The sequence below is a fragment of the Balaenoptera physalus genome (assembly GCF_965194825.1).
Source record: "Balaenoptera physalus genome assembly, chromosome: 15".
NCBI classification, from domain to species: domain Eukaryota; kingdom Metazoa; phylum Chordata; class Mammalia; order Artiodactyla; family Balaenopteridae; genus Balaenoptera; species Balaenoptera physalus.
The window spans coordinates 78,872,224-78,894,169 of NC_138894.1; the positions used below are offsets into that span (position 1 = coordinate 78,872,224).

The 21,946-nt window shown below is 39.4% G+C and overlaps 1 protein-coding gene across 12 annotated transcripts in view; it reads right to left on the reverse strand.

Annotated features, from left to right (window-relative positions):
• The window catches only part of NCOA1 (nuclear receptor coactivator 1), a 261,261-nt gene that overhangs the window by 18,707 nt on the left and 220,608 nt on the right, over positions 1-21,946 (reverse strand). For all 12 annotated transcript variants that reach the window (XR_014254217.1, XM_082427427.1, XM_082427418.1 and 9 more), the window contains 4 exons: positions 18,403-18,504; positions 16,073-16,475; positions 5,890-6,064; positions 359-542 (listed from right to left, as the gene is read on the reverse strand). Coding sequence is in view for 11 of the 12 variants with exons in the window: in XM_082427427.1 (XP_082283553.1) it covers positions 359-542; positions 5,890-6,064; positions 16,073-16,475; positions 18,403-18,504 (864 nt within the window). In the remaining variant the exon portion in view is untranslated. The remainder of the gene's footprint in view (positions 1-358; positions 543-5,889; positions 6,065-16,072; positions 16,476-18,402; positions 18,505-21,946) is intronic.

Consider the following 21,946-nt stretch of genomic DNA (forward strand, 5'->3'; position numbering starts at 1 on the left):
CACATGCCGCGGAGCAACTAGGCCCGTGAGCCACAACTACTGAGCCTGCGCGTCTGGAGCCTGTGGTCCGCAACAAGAGAGGCCGCGATAGTGAGAGGCCCGCGCACCGCAATGAAGAGTGGCCCCCGCTCGCCGCAACTGGAGAAAGCCCTCGCACAGAGACGAAGACCCAACACAGCCAAAATAAATAAATAAATAAATTTATAAAAAAAAAAAGATAGTGGGAAAGAAAAAGAAGTGTGGTTATTTTCGACAGGTAACTGAACATTCCTGATTTCCTTGGAATAATGAATTGCAGTGTGGTGTGATGTAGAGCACTATGTGTGTGTGTAGCAAGTGTGCCAGTTGTGCCACTTACCTGCTCAGGGCACACAGTATTCATGCCTGGCATCTGCAAAGAGCTCATCTGCATCTGGCCCATCATTGGGTTCATGTTCTGAACATTTGTGTTTCCACCTGCCATGGACACGGTGATGCTCATATTGTTGTACACTCCTGGCTGTGCAGGCGTGGGCTGGTTCTGGACAGCTTGACTGAACACACTGTTAACTCAAAAACAATCTCAATTACATCCACTGATCGTGAACATGGGGATAACGTGACTGGACTCTTTTTCTAAATTATTAGATGGAATTCCAAAGAAAATATTTTATATTCCTAAGTTATGTGTAAGATTTTATCTTATTATAATATATAAGAACTAAGTATCATTCAGATGCACTTTGAACTCTGCCCAAGGGGTTTAATAACTAAAAAGACCTCATTTTAAGTCATAGTTATCTGGCTTAGTATCAGAGTTGTTAAACTTAAATTATTCAATAACTAAGAAAGGAAGTTTTCCACATAAGTAAATCTTCCAGATAACTGAAGTTTACCCATTTAAACAACAAAATCATTCTAAAATTTATTACACTATTTTATCTTCTTAAACAGAGAATATCCTACTTAAGCAAAGTACCTGGCATATATATCAATCTTCAATAAATGTTCATTGAATAAATTAACAAAGGAATGAATGATTCAAAGGTAGCACTCTTATGTTGTGATTGCTTGTATATCCTCTTAGACTTAACACCTGGGGGGAGTGATGATATTCTGTTCCATTTATTCCTTGTCTCTACTAATAAATGACATACAGCAGCAGGCACTCAGTAAATATCTGATGAATGAATGAATTGTGGACATGGATTATTACTCAGTGCTGTCAACTGATGAGGTTCAGTTGCTTTTGTTGATAGATTTTACTGTATGTATACCAATGTTTTTTGAAGTGTAGTCCAGAGACCATCTGCAAGAGAATTCCCTGGTATTCATTGAAAATTGAGACTCTCAGGCCTTACCCCAGCCCTAGTGAATCATATTTTCTGGGGGTGGGTATGGAAAGCTGCATTTCTAACTACTTATGCACATTAAAATTCGAGAGCCTTTATTCAGTGTCCTACCGCTTGCTGTCACTTCTCAAGGATTCAGCTTCTGGCCGCTTTCAATATGCTATAAACTAAGAGGAAACCAAGAAGTATATACCAGATATTTTTATTTGGAAAATGTAATATTTTTGAAGACTTCAAAGGTTTTCTCAGGCCTGAAGATAGCTTCATGTCTTTTCTAGGAAGCAAAATGCAATGCCAATTATGGTTTTCAGAGGACTTGTTTTAGACTTCGTTCTTCACCACCAAGGTCTGGACTGTGGTTACCCCAAGGACCTCAAATGTTAAACCAGTTTCTATTAGTAGATAGAATAGTATGGAATAAACTCCAAGTAAATACAATTTGAAACTTTATATCTGAACCCCCCAGATTCTAAGTGATACAGATATACACATCTAAAGGAAAATAATATGAACTATGTCTTTGGTAAGTTCCAAAAAAAACACCAAATGTTCTGTGATTATCTATCAATTTTTAAACAATAAGCTGCTGGTAAAATTCCACCTATTTTAATGTTTATTCTGAAGAATTTGATTTCAAAAATTATTTATCCCATCAATGGCTTATCTATTCCTCGCTGCTCTTGGGAGGTAAGCAGGATGTACTAACATTTACAGCTTCTGGTAAGTTAAGGTAATCACACTGAAATTAACAGGCTGAGAAACAGCCTAGTCATCACGTCTGAAGAAAAGTAGCAAATTTTCCCCAAGTAATTATAAAACGCAAATGCTCAAAGAAAATTATATGCCTAGGAAATGGTCAATAATGCACCTGTGGACCATTAATGTCTGTTCAGTGTGTGTGCTTGTCAGACAGTGTCCCCACAGCTAAAGATGAGGGGAAAAACCATTAGTCTACTGCCCAGTTTCTAATGAGAACATTTCTGCCTTAGACAGTGCTCATTTGTCAACGGATACATAAATCACCACTGTGGAGGCACAGGGCTCTGTAAGTTAATGCATGCAGCAGCTTCAAGGACTGCAATGATGTCATACTTAGTGAAAAAAGTTTAGGATTTAATTTCTTTTCAAATTATATTTGGGACTGTATATTAGCCTAAGTTCTTTCAAACTACTCCTGCCAATAGTTCCATTTTAGTTTCTTCCCTCATAGGAAGAAGATCAAGCCCTTCTGCAGCATCAATCACTGTTCCAGGTCCTGGAATAGACTGTGGGGTTCACTGGCACCTTAGGCCCAATGCATGAAGGACCCCTTCCTCACACTTTCCTGGACCCCTCCCTCACCTGCTTTCCTGATTGGCCTCATGGCAGTTATCACAGTTTCCTTACGCTAGCACCAGGTATTTGGTAGCCCTTAAATCATGGGGGGAAAAGGGAAAGATGACGACTTTGGCCTAAAGTAGGTTCCATAGATATTACAGGTATTAACAAGCAAGGAGGAGTCCGTGGTCAAATAAGTCTCAGAAACAAAGGGTTAAACCACAGACCTCTGCCTTTAAAATGTTAATAAGCCCTGGGATTCTCCTTTGTGACTAGAGTTACACAGAAACACTGTCCAGTTCCTGGACAAATAAGTTTGTTTAACCCTTTATTTCTCTTGCTACCAAAGAGATAATGAAAAAGAATCACATTACACTGTCTCTGAGCTCTATTACATCATTCTGCTTAATGAGTCTTTGTTTCATGTTTTACTTCTCTCCGACCTACTCCTGTCACTAACTACACTCTAGGTAAGTTGACAACAGGGGCTGTTTTCCCCAGTTCCTTGTGGTATCTTGCACTGTGCAAAAGAGACAGTGAGTGATCACAAACTATATGCTGCCTGTGTTGACTAATAAACTTTTATACATGAACCAAATAAGCAAGTGTGAATGTTTGAAGAGTTGGTGATAACTATTTTCTTTCTCAAATGATTTGGGAAAGTCAAAAGTTCATAGAAACTGCTAAAGTACAACAAAAACTCAAGTCCATATTTGAATCTGCATCCAAAAAACGACTTAGGTAGGAATAGGGAATCTCTACACTCATTTGTTCAACAGACGTATATTAAGTGCTTACTTGTTCTAAAGGATGGACATATACAAGTAAACAAAAAGTCCTTGCTCTTCTGAGGCTTATATTCTAGTTGGAGGAGACAGACCATAAATAGACTAACACACACTATGTCAGATGTTAAGCATGATAAAGAGAAATAAAGAAGGGAAAGGAGGGACCAAGAGGCAGGAAATGCTGTTTAGAAATGATGGTCAGGGAAGTTTAATATGGTGACATTCAATATCTATGTCTAATAAAGTGACATTTTTTAAGAAGAGACTTAAGTATGAGAGAGAAATCCATGTGACTACTGAGAGAAGAACGTTCCAGCAGAGGGATTTAAAAATGCAAAGGCCCTGAGTTTGCAATGTACTTGGCACATCTGAGGAACAGAGGAATAAACAGAAGCCAGTACGGCAGAATGAGTGATGAGAATAGCAGATGAGGTCAGAGAGGTATCCTGGAGCAAGATTATGTAGGGCATGAGAGGCCCTATATTGTATTTTGAATAAGTTGGAGTGTTTTGAGTAAAGGGCTGATATCTTGCCTCATGTTTTAAAAGCATCACTCTGGCTACCATGTGGAGACTAAACTGTAGTGGAGCAAGGGTGGAAGCAGGAAGACAGGAGGCCACTGCAGTGGTCTAGGAAAAGGATGATGCTGGCTTGCACTAAAGTGTACAAGTGGGACAGTAAGGAGTGAGAGCTGCTAAGAAGCTGATGTGATTTGCTGATGGATGTTTGATGTGGGATGTGAGAGAAAGAGAAAAGATTTTCTTCTGAATAACTGGAAGAATAGAGTTGTTTATTGAGATGTGAAAAAAGTATGAGACGAGCAGGTTTGGGGAAGAATATCACTTTAGTTTTTGTCATGTTAAGTTTGAGATGCCTATTAGACTTCTAAGTAGAGATGTCCATTAGGCTGTGGTATATACAGTATGGTGTTCAGGGGAGAAGTCTGGGCTAGAGACTTAAATTTAGCAGTCATAAGCTTAGGGATAGGCATTTATATCAGTAAGACTGAATGATATAACTAAGGGAGCAAGCAGATATGGGGAAGAGGTCCTAGAATGAGCTCTGAGGCCCTAAACTGGAGGTCAGGGAGATGAGGAAGATCCAGCAGAGGAGACTGAGGGTTAGGAAGAGAGTCACCTTTCTCAGGAGAGAAAGTTGTTCCAGAAACCAAACGAAGACAGAGCTCCAAGAAAGAGTACATGCTCAAATATGTCAAGTGCTATCAATGCTCATTGCATTTGGCATTGTAAAGGACATTAAGGACCTTGATAAGAATACTTTTGGTGGAATGGTAGGGATGAAAGCCTGACAGATTCAATAAGAAATGGAAGGAGAGGAAGGGATTTAACTGTGAAGGGGAGCAGATCTGTCAGCATGACTGTGTTTTTTTTTCTCAAGGTACATTCAGATGCTTAGGTGTAGGTATGGAGCGAGAGTTTAGTTGGATTTCATTAGGGAGCATTTTGCTAGGCATAAGTGCAACAGAAGGAGAGGTGGGCAAGGGAGCTGAGAGTGCCTGTAAGGGAGTAATCATAAGGATGGACCATGGAATCTAAAGTGAGTTTAGGAAGCTGGGATTAGAACACAGTAGAAGACTAAATTCTTGCACATCACATAGACTGTTCCATTTCTACCTAGTTTACATCAGTCCTCACTGAGAGCTGCACAGTTCTCTAACAGGAAGATTTCCTCTCTTACCTTTCAATGAACTTTAAGAGAATATGGTCTTAAGTTTTCAACTTTAACTACCTTACTTATTATGTTGTCAGATCAAACTGCTTCCCTGTCATTAGAACCAAGACACAACCAAATTAAAACCTTTATAAAACTCAAGTGATGTGTGAAAAGTTCAGCAGCCACGATTTGGGGGGAAAAATGACTTTAGTAAGATAATTCTCAGTAAAATGGGTAAAATAAGGCCACTGAATATCTAGAGATTCAAAAAGCTAGGTAAGGTAGAATGACCTTAGAAGACTTAAAAACCTTTGCTGTTGCTATGAAATCCTTCAAACATACTGAGAAGAGTGAAACCGTGTGCCCACTATTCAGCTCTATTGAATTCTAACATTTTGCCTTCTTGCTTTAGATTTTTAAGATTTTTAAGTGCTTTTATAAAGAATGATTTTTTAAAAAGTACTCATTCCTATATCTGTCCCAGCGAAGCTCTGTTACTCATAGGAGTCGATCATATTCTTCAGGTGCGCTGGGAGTGGGATGAAAAGGTTGGGGGCCACTATACTACTTTTCTGTACTGTAAACACACAAATTTGCCTTAAAATTGACTTGAAACTTAAAGGACTTAAAAATCGCTATTTGCTGGTAACATAAAATTCAGTTCCTTGAATTTGCAAATGGACAGTAGCTAATAATCTTCTATTTGGATGGTGAAGCCGTATTTGTTCTTATGTGCTGCAGAGTATCAGGGATGCTCATATATAAAAATGCCCCCTTACTTGTTGTTTCCCATTGCTCCTTGCTGCCAGGCCTTCATGTCTGGTGACTGGTAGCCAGAAGTGGGCGGAGTCTGCTGGAGCAGAGAGCTCTGAGGAGGAGGGATTGGCATCGGCACCATGGAGCTCCCAGGGCTTAGAGATGGAGAAAAGTTGGCCTCACCTTGGGGAACCATTCCTACAAATCGACACAAATTAATTTATGTGAATACACTATACATTTATTAACCCCATAAAAGAAAAAAAAAAACCCAGAAGGATCTGTCATAATATAGTTAGAAACAGCCTATTCAACAGAGTAGGAAAAACTTCAGTTCCTTAAAAACAAAACAGGAAATTTCAGTATAAACAGATAGATAAATAAACATATAAAAGAGATTTGGAAGAACGTTTCCATTCACTAAGATATTGATTTGGGTACCATGATTATGTATGATTTTCTTTTCTGTTCTTTTCTGACTACATGAATTTTTAAGTGTAAAAAACAAATATGAGCACACATGACAGATTACTTGTGTAACAAAAGTAAGTTGAAAAGGATACACGATGACAGATGTTCACTATGTAAAAAACAAATATGAGCACACATGACAGATTACTTGTGTAATAAAAATAAGTTGAAAAGGATACACGATGACAGATGTTCACTAAACTTGTGATAAACATTTCATGATGTATGAAGTAAGTCAAATCATTATGCTGTATACCTTAAACTCATACAGTGCTGTATGTCATTTATATCTCAGTAGAATGAGAAGAAAAAAATAAGTCACGGGGATGTAATGTATAGCACAGTGACTATAGTTAATAATATCATACTGCATATTTGAAAGTAGCTAGGAGAGTGGATCTTGAAAGTTCTCATCATGAGAAAAAAAAAATTGTAACTATGTACAGTAGTAGATGGTAATTGGACTTACTGTGGTGATCATTTTATAATATATACAAATATCAAATCATCATGTTATACAGCTGAAACTAATATAACATTATGTCAAGTATGCATCAATAAAAATAATTAAAAAAAATAAGTTGAAGAGGAAAAAGGTAAGAAAAACCCACGCGTGAAATGAAAAGTGAGAAAGTATTGTCAGCCGCTCCTCCTCAGTTGTCTTTATGGGCCCTGCTTCCCTTCCCTGCCTTTTTTTTAAGCTTTACTGATATGTAATCTATCTAGCATCAAATTCACCCACTGAACTGCGCAAGTCAATGATTTTTAGTAAATTTATAGAGTTGTGCAACCAGCACCACAATCCAGTTTAGACATTTTCATCATATCTCAAATTCCCTTGTGTTTGTTTGCAGTCAATTCCCACTCCCACCTCTAGCTTCAGGCAACCATTGATCTGCTTTCTGTCCCTACAGATTTGCCTTCTATTGGAAACTTCATATAAATGTAATCATGTGAGGTCTTTTGTATCTGGTGTCTTTTTCTCAGCATAATGTTGAGTGAAACATTACGCTGAGGTAGCATTTATCAGTAGTTTGTTCCTTTTTATTCAGGATAGTGCTTATTAGTAACCATTGATATAACTGTGTTGAAAATCAACTGACCATAAAAGTAAGGGTTTATATCTGGACTTTTTATTCTGTTGCAGTGATCTGTATGTCTATACTTGTACTAATACTATACTGTCTTGATTGTTGTACCTTTATGATAATTTTTGAAACTGGTAGTCAACCAACTTTATTCTTTTTTTTTAATAAATTTATTTATTTATTTATTTTTATTTTTAGCTGTGTTGGGTCTTCGTAGTTGTGCTCAGGCTTTCTCTAGTTGTGGCGAGTGGGGGCTACTCTTTGTTGCGGTGCGTGGGCTTCTCATTGTGGTCGCTTCTCTTATTGCGGAGCACGGGCTCTAGGTGCACGGGCTTCAGTAGTTGTGGCTCGTGGGCTCTAGAGTGCAGGCTCAGTAGTTGTGGTGCACGGGGCTTAGCTGCTCCGCGGCATGTGGGATCTTCCCAGACCAGGGCTCGAACCCGTGTCCCCTGCATTGGCAGGCGGATTCTTAACCACTCTGCCACCAGGGAAGTCCCCCAACTTTATTCTTAATTTGCAAAACTGTCTTGGCTACTCTAGGTCCTTTGCATTTCCATATAAATTGTAGGAGAAGCTTGTCAATTTCTCCCAAAAGCATGTTGATATTTAGATATGGATTGTGTAATTATAAGATCAATTTGGAGTAAATTACTACCTTTTCAGTCTTTTTCTCTCTGATTTCATTTTGTATAGTTTCCATTGTTATATCTTCAAGTTCACTAACTTTTCTTTTATAATGTCTAATCTGCTGCTTATCCCATCCAGTATATTTTTCATCTTAGACACTGTAGTTTTTATCTCCAGAAGTTTCATTTTGGGGCTTCCCTGGTGGCGCAGTGGTTGAGAATCTGCCTGCCAATGCAGGGGACACGGGTTCGAGCCCTGGTCTGGGAAGATCCCACATGCCACGGAGCAACTGGGCCCGTGAGCCACAACTACTGAGCCTGCGCGTCTGGAGCTTGTGCTCCGCAACAAGAGAGGCCGCGATAGTGAGAGGCCCGCGCACCGCGATGAAGAGTGGCCCCTGCTCGCCGCAACTAGAGAAAGCCCTTGCATAGAAACGAAGACCCAACACAGCCAAAAAAAAATTTTTTTTAAATAAATTAATTAATTAACTAAAAAAAAAAAAGAAAAAAAGAATGAGGTTCTCATTTAAAAAAAATAAAATAATAACACACTTATTTAAAAAAAAAAGAAGTTTCATTTTGGTTTTATTTATGTTTTTCATACTTTTAGTTAACACGTTCAAGCTTTCCTCTAGCTTCTTGAACATACAGAATAAATGTATAATTTATAACTGTTTTAATTCTAACACCTGTGAAATTTCTGGGTTGATTTTGATGACTGATTTTTCTTCTTGTTATTGGTTTTATTTTCCTTTATCTTTGCATGTCTGGTAATTAGGAAAAAATTCAGATTCCAGGGCTTGTGAATTTTACCTTGTTAGGTGCTAGATTTTAAAAATTCCTTTAAATTTAAATTTTTGACCTTTGTCTGGGTCATGGATAGGTTACACGGTAACAGTTTTAATTCTTTTGGGTGTTGTGCCTAAAGAGACAAGAGCAGGGTTTAGCCTGGTGCTTATTTTGCCCTGCTACTTAGGCACAAACATTTCTGAGTATTCTACTTGACACCGTGAATTCTGAGGTTTTCTATTCTGGCTGGTGTGAAGAGGAACTGGCCCTGTGTAAACTCTGAAAATGTTCCCTCCGTTCTTTTCAGGTGGTTTTCCCTGGCCTCGGTTTGTGTATACACACACACTTATCGGTTCTCAACTAAAGACCTGAGCAGGATCCTCTATATATCCCCATGGTTCTCTCTCTGTGTGGCTCTCTTCTCTCTGGTTCTGTGCCCTAAAACCTCTACCTGCCTTGGCTTTCCCAGACTCTAAGTGCCATTGCCTCAGCTATAGGAAATCACACGCTCCTGTTGGATTCCCCCTTCCCGCATCACAGTCTGGACAATTTCTACAACTACTGCTCAATTTTTTGTTTGCTTCAGATGGAAGAATAAATCTTGTCCCTGTTATTCCATCTTGACCCAAAGTGGAAGTCCATAAAAATTTAAAAGGTAAAAATAGGCTTCTTTTTATGTTTTCTGTTATGCTAGCACTTCGTATTTTTTATTTTTTTCCTGACAAAATACATTTCACAGTTGAATACTGTTGAGGTAAAGAAAGTTATAAAGGTGCAGAAAAAAGAATATCATAATGTGATTACCCATAATTTAGTATAATTCCTTCAAATCTTCCTCTATGAAATATTGCATTAACTTTGTGGCTTGCTTCTTTCCCTTATCATTATATCATAAGTATGTCTCTATGCCCTTAATGTCTCCTTGTAAACATAATTGTAGATTCCGGTATATTTTGTGTTCTGTTATTATTAATACAATGACTTTTCTCTTTTTTCTGTTTGGTTAAACTAGCCAGATATGTAGTTAAAGTATTCACTTTTGTTTTTTATAGGCTACAGTTTTTAAAATATTTTAAATTTTCTGTGAAAGTTGAGCCAACTGTAGACTTTCTATATTTTTTTCTTTCACTAAATGTTTGGCTACTTGTTTTCTTAGTAAAATTTATATAAATAAAGCTACAGGGACTTCCCTGGTGGCGCAGTGGTTAAGAATCCGCCTGCCAATGCAGGGGACACAGGTTCGAGCCCTGGTCTGGGAAGATCCCACATGCCGCGGAGCAACTAAGCCCGCGCACCACAACTACTGAGCCTGTGCTCTAGGGCCCACAAGCCACAACTACTGAGCCTACTGAGCCTGGGTGCTGCAACTACTGAAGCCCACGTGCTTAGAGCCTGTGCTCCGCAACAAGAGAAGCCACCACAATGAGAAGCCTGTGCACCACAAGGAAGAGTAGCCCCTGCTCGCCGCAACTAGAGAAAGCTGGCGCGCAGCAACTGAAGACCAAGCACAGCCAAAAATAAAATAAATAAATTTATTAAAAAAAAAAAAAGCTACATATTGTTCTCCTTGCTGCTTCCTCCATATGTAATTTAATCTCTGGTAAATAATTTTGACTTAGAATATATGGAGAAATTATTTTTTTCATTTATGACTCTAGAGGGTGGGTTCCCCCCCATCATCTTCATTTTTGTATTGCCTGTCTTTGCATTAATTCTACATTTTAACTTTTAACTATTTTGGTTATGATCTTTAAAAAATACTTATCTGTTCCTAATGCATTTTTAATCTTATTTATGATAAAATAATTTCAGGAAAAATATATATGTGAGAGGGGAAGATAATTATCACATTCTGGCTATTATTCTATGGGATCAAAGTTAATAAATAAGACTTCAAGTACATCAGCATGCTTTTTTTTTTTTAAATAAATTTATTTATTTATTTTTGGCTGCATTGGGTCTTCATTGCTGCACGCAGGCTTTCTCTAGTTGCGGCGAGCGGGGGCTACTCTTCGTTGTGGTGCGCAGCCTTCTCATTGCGGTGGCTTTTCCTGTTGTGGAGTACAGGCTCTAGGTGCATGGGCTTCAGTAGTTGTAGCATGCAGGCTCAGCAGTTGTGGCTCGTGGGCTCAGCAGTTGTGGCTCCTGGGATCTAGAGCGCAGGCTCAGTAGTTGTGGCGCACAGGTTTAGTTGCTCCGCAGCATGTAGGATCTTCCCAGACCACGGATTGAACCCGTGTCCCCTGCATTGACAGGCGGACTCCTATCCACTGTGCCAGCAGGGAAGTCCCAGCATGCTTTCTGACATTTTTTCTGGCCTCATTTCACATTCTAACTGCCCATGTTTTCCTTATCAGATGACCTAGTTTTAGTATAAAGAACCAGTCTGTGAATAATGAATTTGGAGGGGTAGAGTTCTGGCCCCAGTTCTGCCACTGCACTGGACCTTGGATTCCTTGGACCAGACAATTTTCTTTCTTCTAGTTTAAAAATTCTACAGTTCTATCTTTGATTATGTTAAGTCTCCCTGCTGGACCATAAATTTCACCACAGCCACCTGGCAGCAGCAACTAGAATTAGGATTCATTTTTCCATTAAAAGATTCATTGAGCATCTACTCTTCCCACCAGACCACTGTGCTAAGCACTTGAGAAACAAAGAGTTAAAAGGTCACACTTAGCTCTCTCAAGGAACTTGCTGTTTAAAAAGAAAGGCAGCTGATGAACAAGTGGCTCTAAGAGAGGGTGGAGCTTCCCTGGTGGCGCAGTGGTTAAGAATCCGCCTGCCAATGCAGGGGACATGGGTGCGATCCCTGGTCTGGGAAGATCCCACATGCTGCGGAGCAACTAAGCCATGGGCCACAACTACTGAGCCTGCGCTCTAGAGCCCACGAGCCACAACTACTGAAGCCTGCGTGCCTAGAGCCCATGCTCTGCAACAAGAGAAGCCGCCGCAATGAGAAGCCCGCGCACCACAACGAAGAGTAGCCCCTGCTTGCTACAACTAGAGAAAGCCCACGTGCAGCAACAAAGACCCAACGTAGCCAGTAAGTAAATAAAAATTTTAAAAAAACCCAGCATACTTTAAGAAAAAAAAAAAAGACAGAGTGGTGAGTACTTATGATTGGGAGTGTCAGGGAGGGCTTCCCAGAGGAGATATCTTTGAGGGGAGGGAGGAACAGGAATGAGACAGGTGAGGGAAGGACATTTTAGACAAAGGATACAGAAAACACAAAAGCCTAGAAGTAGAAGAGAGCAAGGTATGTATTCTTTCTTGGAACTTGAGAGGTTTGTTAAACTGGAACATTGAGGCATGGAGGGAAGGGGAAATGGAGTTGATGAGCCTAGCTCTGGACAAGTTTGGGTGCTGGTAGAAAATTCAGGTATGTCTCTCACATGAGCTGAGAGATCTGGTTTAGATATAGAGAAGAAAGTCATCAGCATGTAGAAGTCATTGAAGCCACAGGAGTAGATGACATCACTCAGGAGGAGTGAGCGGAGTAGCATGTTTACTGTAGTTCACAGAAGAGGGAGCTCTGGATTGGCTCCAAGGAATTCATGAAATAGGTACAAAAAATTTCTTTTTAAATTTCCCTCATATTTTATTTGAATATTACCATAGTATAAAATAAATTTTAAATGTCTAATTCTGTTCTTGTACACTCATCATCATGGCATGATAGTCTACAATAACTTTCTGTTTTCAGAAATAAAAGAAAGCATACGCTGTCATTATTATGACCTACATGTTCCTTCGTTTACTCTGGGTCTATATTAAGTTGAAAGATGCCAAAGCAACGGACTAAAGCAAAGCTACTTTATTCATCCTTTGGTTTTACTATCATTAATTAACACAGGGATTAGCCAACTTTTTCTGCAAAGGGCCAGATAGTAAATATTTTCAGTTTTGCAGGCCATAACATTTCTGTAAGAACTACTTAACTCTACTGTGTGAAGCCAGCTGTAGACTGTATGTAAACTAATGAGCATGGATGTGTTCCAATAAAACTTTATTTATAAAAACATGTGGTGGTTTTTGTTTTTTTGTTTCTTGGAGAAGGCTTGATTTGAAAAGGTTGGAATTTCTCCAGAACTTGAACTTGTACCAACACAAAACCTGGTCTTGCAGCTTTCTACCAGGTTGCTGATCATGATAGTGCAAGTTTATAACTTAGAGCAACGGAAGAAATTTAAACTACTGAACCTTTAAATGTTCTTATACTCTCCAGAAAAACAATTTTCCCCCTGTGCTTTTGTTTTTTCATGGAAGACCTGAAAGCTCTGCCATTTCATTTCAAACTGCAACTGGATAAAAATACTACTCTCTCCACTGTACCTAGCTTCTGGGGTTTGTTTGTAGTACAGATACTTTATAAAAAAAAATCTTATTTTGTGAAAAGCACTTTTTGTCAATCAAAAGTTGGACTGGAAAAAAAATCCGGGTACCAGATAGAGCACTTACAATGGGTAGTAACACATCTGGTTGTACTGTCTGGAGAAGAAGGAAGCTCTACCCACTCATTATCTCGATCACTGTGTTCTATATGACTTGCAAGAGATTAAAGACTAGACCCAAAACGCTGAAGGAAATCTTGTCAACTTCATAGGAAATGGGGTTTTGGAGTACTGCCTCTCTAGGAGGCTTAGTCAAGAAACAGGAGTGGATAGAAGTCATCCTTTCTTGGCTTTCCAGAGATGAAGCGTTAAAGAGCATGACTGAAAATTGACAGAAGTACTGTTTTGTATTTTTTTTAATTAGTTAAATAATTTTTAATTGAAGTATAGTTGATGTACAATACTATATAAGTTTCAGGTGTATGACACAGGATTCACAATTTTTAAAGGTTGTATTCCATTTATAATCATTATAAAATATTGGCTAAATTCCCTGTGTTGCACAAGATATCCTTGTAGCTTATTTATTTTGTACATAGTAGTTTGTGCCTCTTAATCCCTTACCCCTAACTTGCCCCTCCTCACTTCCCTCTCCCCACTGGTAACCATCAGTTTGTTCCCTCTTAGCAAAATATCTTCCAAGTCCATCCATGTTGTTACAAATGGCAAAATATCATCATTTATTTTATGGCTGAGTAGTATTCCATTGTATATATATACACCACAGCTTCTTTACCCATTCATCTGTTAATGGACACTTCGGTTGCTTCCATATCTTGGCTATTGTAAATAATGCTGCTGTGAACATTGGGGTGCATGTATCTTTTCAAATTAGTGTTTTCGTTTTTTTCAGATATATACCCAGTAGTAGAACTGCTGGGTCACATGGTGGTTGTATTTTTAGTTTTTTGAGATGTACCGTTTTTATCTTATTTTATCTTATTTTTTATCTTATTTTTTTAATAAGAGAATTATTAATGTTTGGCTTATTTGTGGTTATTTTTTTCCCCAATGAATGACATAAATCTTTTGATTTAAGGCTCTGCAATCAGTATCATAAACGCTACTAAGAATCTATTTGCTGTTTTGGCTAAGTTGCCATTTTGGAAGAGCAATGGGGAAACAACTATATAAGTCTTCTAATGTTGGAGGAAGTACTTCTGTAGGCTGGAATACACTGAAGGAACCTCGTCAAATTCTTTGCATACACAAATCACAAGGCACATGAAAATACAACTCTTTTGAAGGCCACTCCTGTTCAGACAATCTTATAATTAAAATATGGATTTATAATACTTTTCTTGCCCACACATACAGTGTAAGTGATATAAACCAGCCAAAGATGACTTCATTGTCTTGAGGACAAAGAAACTGATGTGGTATAATTTTGATTAAAACGTCTTAGAGAATTCTGGTACTCTCTGACACATGTCTCCCTAGATACTTAATTTAATAGTCAAAGGATTTCAGCACTTGTTGCCACCAGAATGAAAAGTCTAAATTGATTTGGCTGTCAAAGTTGATAAGCATACTGCCATGTAAAAAAATCTCTATATAACTTCAACATTTTATTCAGGTCAAACAGCAGCTTTCTCATTGAAATTCATTTTTAAGCAGGCTTAAAATTTACTTTTTCTTTCATTTATAAAATGAAGGGATTTATTTCAATTTTTTTCCTAGGAATGTGCCATTAATTTTGCATCAAAGTTAATTGAACCTGGTGGATTAATCAAATGTGTTTAATTGCCACTACCTATTAGAATCTCCAAGTGATAGAAGAAAAATTTAAAAAAGATATCATTACCTAGGACAAAGGGAATAGGATAGAGACACTGCAAATGAAAGATTAAAAAAAGAACAAAGCTTTTGAAAGCCAGAAAGCTGCCTGATATTTCAGAGGAATAGCTTACAACCTAAGCAGCTAAGGGTGGTGACACCAATGAGAAGTCTGAGATAATTTGTGAAGACTGATTATCCTTATGTAATCTATCAAAAAAATTTTCCAAGATAATTTAAAACATCTGTATGCAAATTTTGAGTTAATGTACTTGCACCCATTGTCTGACACGGACTCTCATAAGATTCTTATAGGGATCCATGAGCGAAAGTAAGAAAGTAAGAATATGCTTTGCAGACAAAATGTTAAAAATTTTCGTGTCAGGTCCTTATGGATCCTCTAATTTAATCATCTTAGCTTTATGTAAGAGAGAAGCCTCAAACCACTCAACCATTTAGTGGCAAGAGCTGAGCCTAGAGCCTGGATCTCCTGACTCCAACGCCAGCGTCTTTTCTTTTTTTGGCCGCGCCCTGCGGCTTGCATGATCTCAGTTTCGCCCAGGCCACGGCAGTGAAAGCCTGGAATCCTAACCACTAGGCCACCAGGGAACTCCCTCAGCATCTTTCTTCTTCAGCAAATTGCCTCAATGTCAGTGAACTGAAACACATGTGAAAAGAGAGACCTGAGCCTGTATGTGGTATAGTCGTCCCTTGGTATCCATGGGGGATTGGTTCCAGGACCCTCATGGATACCAAAATCCATGGATGCTCAAGTCCCTTATATAAAATGGAGAAACAGAACCTATGCACATCCTCCCATATACTAAATCATCTCTAGATTACTTGTAAAACCTAATACAATGTAAATGCTATGTAAATACAATGTAAATAGTTCCCAGAGTGCAGCCAATTCAAGTTTTGCTTTTAGGAACTTTCTGGAATTTTTTTTTGGGGGGGGTGGATATTTTCGATTTGGGGTTGTTGAATCCACAGGTACGGAACCCGTGGATGCTGAGGGCCAACTGTACTTATAAAAGCAACATAAAGGTGTAATCCTCATACCTGATCCTGGGTACTGGAAGACATTCTGCTGCATCTGAGGACTGATTCCAGTGCCAAACTGGCCTCCCATGTTTCCTGTCATGCCTCTGTTCACCATGCTGTTGCGGTTGGCCAAGGTTGCCTCAGGATTTGCTGCCAGTTGTGAAAACGGGCTGGTAGAAGCAGGTGGGGTTCCTGGATTTGTACCATAGTTTGGTGGGTAGGGGAATTGCTGCGGAGCACCCTGAGGAAGACGGGGGTTCCCCATTTGAACTGGCAGTCCAGATGAGGGAGGGAGGTTGTTCCCAAAGCTTTGTTGCCTCATAAGCATGGCTCTTTGCTGCTGTATTAGCTGCCTCTGTCGGTGCTGTTGACTATACAGCTCCCGCTGGCGCTGTGCCAACATTTGGGCATTCAGGGGTGGCTAAAAAAGAGAGAAAAAATCCTCACTTACTAATATTATTTTGATTACCACCTAACTTGGAAAGCTTACAGGATTAAGCCTGGTAGCTTGGAGCAACAGAATATGTAGCAATTATCAGTGTACAAGGGAAACTAAAACAGAAAAGGAAGAAAACCTCTTAAGTAATAGCTACAGGAGAGAAAATAAGTACATTTTACAGATTAAAGTCACACAGGACTGATAAAAGTCTAAGAAAGCATATATTGATTAGTATTATAATATAGGCCATGAAAACTATTAAGAGAAACATTAAAACCATAAAGAAGAGAAATAAAATGTGCTTGATGACTTCTATCTTATCTGGCATTAGGTTGTTAGGGGACTTTTTTCTTTTTCATTTCCAAAAAATTCACTGTGTTTCTAGTATGGTGAAACTTATTTTTCCCTTTTCTCTTGGAGATCATTTATTCCACTTTACTTAAATGAAATGTGATAACAGGTGATTTTAATTTTCTGTATTTTCCAAATTATCTATAATGAATGTGCATTATCTTCACAATTAGAAAAACCTACAAATACCATTAAAAAAGGAAGAATCAGAAATCCGGGATCCAACGCCAAATGGTCACTTAAAAAGCAAATAATTAATTAGAAACAAAATAATAAGCAGAAATAAATGAACCCAGGTATCTTATATTATTGTTGCAGTATAAGACTGCTCCAGGCATTAGAGTAAGTGTTTTAATAGCCATAATATTATGAATGATGAAAGAAGTGGTAAAATTAGGTTGAAGTCACTTTCTAGTCTAACTTGTAAAGCAACATGGCATGTCAATAAAGCCTTCATCAGAAAATGTCCATTCAGGTTGAGGAACTGATTAGAGCATACAGCTCCATAAAAATGAAAATTGCCAACCAGATGAAGTCTAATCTGGAAGAAACTGTGACATAATGACTTCCTGATAGAATTCGTCTTTATGTGAATTCCAACAGTGGGGTCTTGTTTCCTTAAAACCTAATTACCCTTGCATGAGCTAACCACTGAGATTTTTAAGACAGAGAAACCCAAGTCTGGATCCATGAAGATGTCAACATCTGCTGCTAAACAGCAGTTTCTATCAATATTTATCCTTTTGGTTAGTATTTGCTCCCAATCCTTCTAGGTCCATTTTATGGAGAAGTGTTTTGTTCAAATCCTCTCTAAAATACCTCATCTCCCAAATTTTTGTGTAATTCGTTGGGAAACCATAAAAAAAGGGGTTGAGGGAATTCCCTGGTGGTCCAGTGGTTAGGACTCGGTGCTTTCACTGCCGTGGGCCTGGGTTCAATCCCTGATCAGGGAACTAAGATCCCACAAGCTGCGTGGTGCAGCCAAAAACAAAAAAGTGGTTGAAGCAAAAATATTAAAGTACGTGCAGAAGTTAAATAGGGAGGAAGCACTAGATAACACTTAGAAGCCTACACCGTTCTTTTTATGTTTAGTTCCAATGGCTCTGGGTTCATACACAAGGATCGTTAAAACAAATAAAAAACAAAATGCTGATGCTCAGACTGAGTGGAGAGCACAAGGTAGTTAAGATAACTAAACAATGTGACTGGGTTTTGATCAGGTTTCAGGTACCATACAGACAGTTTCATATCCGAGGCTTCTTATTACTGGTACTAATCAGGACAGCAATAAGAGTTTTCTACTTAGTCACCTGATACCTAATAGCAATGACAATAATAACAACAAAATGAAACAAAGAACCCTCAGCTTTACATCAAATATCAGTAAGGGGTATCACAAGTTGATTATAAATTCATTCTAGAAGAAAGCTACAGTACAAACATCATTAAAAGATCAGTTCACAGACCATTTCAAAGACACTCAAGTCAACACTTTAAGAAATACAGTTTGGGTTATGGGTTAGAGAAGTACTAACAATGCCTGGTTTTCTCACGTTACCTGAGGTGTAATTTGCTGCTGCATGCCTGATCTCATATTGATGCCAACAGGAGCGTTTGCTGCAAACTGGTTCAAGATAGCTTGCCGATTTTGGTGGATCAACTAGAGAAAAATGGAAACAATGAGATATATTTCTACATATAAACATACAGCATGGCCCTTTTAAAGTAACACAAACATTTTATTGATTATTAACAGGTTCTAGTATTGCAGGTTTAGTAAGATTACTTCCCATGTTTATTTGCCAAAAGGTTGGCAATTCCTAACATTTATCAAATATTTTCTGCCTACTGAACTCTAAATATGGCAGAGCATTTAAAAGTAGAATACAGGACTTCTCTGGTGGCGCAGTGGTTAAGAATCTGCCTGCCAATGCAGGGGACACGGGTTCGAGCCCTGGACCGGGAAGATCCCATATGCCGTGGAGCAACTAAACCCGGGCACCACAACTACTGAGGCTGCGCTCTAGAGCCTGCGAGCCACAACTACTGAGCCCGCGTGCCACAACTACTGAAGCCTGTGCACCTAGAGCCCATGCTCCACAACAAGAGAAGCCACTGCAATGAGAAGCCCATGCACTGCAACGAAGAGTAGCCCCCGTTCGCCGTAACTAGAGAAAGCCCGCGCACAGCAGCGAAGACCCAACGCAGCCAAAAATAAAAAAATTAATTTTAAAAAGTAGAATACATACACACAACATACATGTATATATACATACATACATATGTATAAATGCATATATACCTATATGCATAAATATATTATATGTGTATGTATTCTACTTTTAAATGCTCTGCCATATTGTGTTCTGCAGTGTTTATACATATATATACACACACAAACATGTTTATCATGCTTTTTAAAACATGTTAATACTTAGTTATTTCAGATTCACCAAGATGGTGGAGGAGTAGGAGGACATGGAGTTCATCTCTCTCCACAAATGCATCAAGAATACATGGAACAATTCTTACAGAATAGCAGATGAACACTAGTAGAAAACCTTGGACACCGGAAAGAACAAGAAAGATCCCTGCATAACTGGGCAGGATGAAAGAAACAAGGGAAAAAGAAGAGGAGAGGAAGTGGGACGCGATCTGTGCCCCTGGAGGGGAGCTGAAGCAGAAGAGAGGTTCCCGCATCCAGGGAAGTCCCCTCACCAATGGGGAAATCAGTTGGGACAGAAGGGGAGCATCTGAGGCTGTCGGAAGAGGGTGAAATGGCCGGTCTGTGGCAGACAGGACAGACCTATACAGATGGTCTGCGCCACAGCCCTCCACGTCCCAGACTGGGACGTGTGTCTGTCGGTGCACATGGGGGCTGAGAGCTGGAATGTGGGGACTGGAGAGCAAACCTGCAGGGAGGACTGCTGTTGGCTGCGAGGAGATAGCCTAAGAGGACAGGTGGGAGGAAATTCACAACCAGGAATGCTTGTGGAGGAGACCCAGACTGCCATAGAAGCAAGGTGCCTCTGCTGAGTGATGCACAGGGGGTGGAGCTGCCACTGCAGCCTCTCTCTCCCCACGTGCTGGGCCCCTGCCCTTCCAGGTGCTAGAAAAAGCCCCCACCAGGGCTGACCTTCTTGCACCAGCCACCAGGTGCTAGGAAAGCCTCCCACTGGGGCCAGATCTCTCGTGCCTGTAGCCACTGGCTTTCCCACACACCTGTCACTGCCAGGGTCCCCGTGACCCAGGCAGTCGTGACACCTCCATGCCCTGTCCTAACCACGGCAGACCCGAGTCCTCCATGGCAGCCGCGGGGGCAGACTCCTGTGGGTGGCCCACATGCAGAGGTGAGGCTAAAACCACAGCTAAGCCCCAGGGGTGGATCGACTAAGGAAGAGGAACAAAAATCTTTCTGTGCAGCTGCACAAAAAGATTTAAAAAAAAAAAATCTTTTTAAAATCATTTTTTAAAAAAATCTTTTTTAAAAAAAATCTTTTTTAAATCATTTTTTAAAAATCATTTTTGTGTGTTTGTTTTGTTTTCTTTGCTTTTTCCTTCAGTTTGCATTCTGCTTTTCTTTTGTTTTCTATTTTTTGTTTTTGTTGATTTTGTTTTTAATTGTTTGATTTCATTTTGAGGCTCTTTGGTTGTTCTCGTTTTTTTTTCTGTTTTTGTTTCTTATTTTGTATGTGTGTGTGTTTTTATTGTTTTTGTTTGGTTTTGCTTTTACCATTGGTTTGGGGTTTTGTTTGTTTGTTTTTAATTGTGTTTGTTGCTGTTTGCTTGCCCAGGAAATATTACTTGGCAAGAGCTCTCCTGGAGGTCTCCATCTCAACTCCAAGACCCAGCTCCACCAACTGCTTGCAGGCTTCAGTGCTGAATGCCCCAAGCCAAACAACAAGCAAGACAGGAACAAAATCCCACCCATCAGCAGACGGGCTGCCTCAAGTTGTACTAAGCCCACAGACACCCCAAAACACACCACCTGACGTGGCCCTGCCCATCAGAGGGACAAGATCCAGCTCCACCCACCAGAACACAGGCACGAGTCCCTCCCACCAGGAAGCCTACACAAGCCACTGGACCAACCTCACTCACTGGGGGCAGACACCAGAAGCAAGAGGAACTACAACCCTGCAGCCTGCGGAAAGGAGACCTCAAACAGAGTAAGTCAGACAAAATAAGAAGACAGAGAAATATGTTGCAGACAAAGGAGCAAGGTAAAAGCCCACAAGAGCAAATAAATGAGGAGGAAATAGGCAATCTACCTGAAAAAGAATCCAGAGTAATGACAGTAAAGATGATCCAAAATCTCGGAAATAGAATGGAGGAAATACGAGAAATGTTTAACAAGGACCTAGAAGAACTAAAGAACAAACAAACAGTGATGAACAACACAATAACTGAAGTTAAAAATATACTACAAGGAATCAACAGCAGAATAACTGATGAAGAAGAACAGATAAGTGAGCTGGAAGACAGAATGGTGGAAATAACTGCTGAGGAACAGAATAAAGAAAAAAGAATGAAAAGAATTGAGGACAGTCTCAGAGACCTCTGGCACAACATTAAATGCACCAATATTCGAATTATAGGGGTCCCAGAAGAAGAAGAAAAAGAGAAAGGGTGTGAAAAAATATTTGAAGAGATTATAGTCGAAAACTTCCCTAACATGGGAAAGGAAATAGTTAAGTCCAGGAAGCACAGAGCATCTTATACAGGATAAACCCAAGGAGAAACAAGCTGAGACACATATGAACCAAATTAACAAAAAATTAGATACAAAGAAAAAATATTAAAAGCAGCAGGGAAAAGCAATAAATAACATACAAGGGAATCCCCGTAAGGTTATCAGCTGATCTTTCAGCAGAAACTCTGCAGGCCAGAAGGGAGTGGCAGGATATATTTAAAGTGATGAAAGGGAGAAACCTACAACCAAAATTACTCTACCCATTAAGGCTCTCATTCAGATTTGATGGAGAAATGAAAAGCTCTAGAGACAAGCAAAAACTAACAAAATTCAGCACCACCAGACCAGCTTTGCAACAAATGCTAAAGAAACTTCTCTAGGCAGGAAACACAAGAGAAGGAAAAGACCT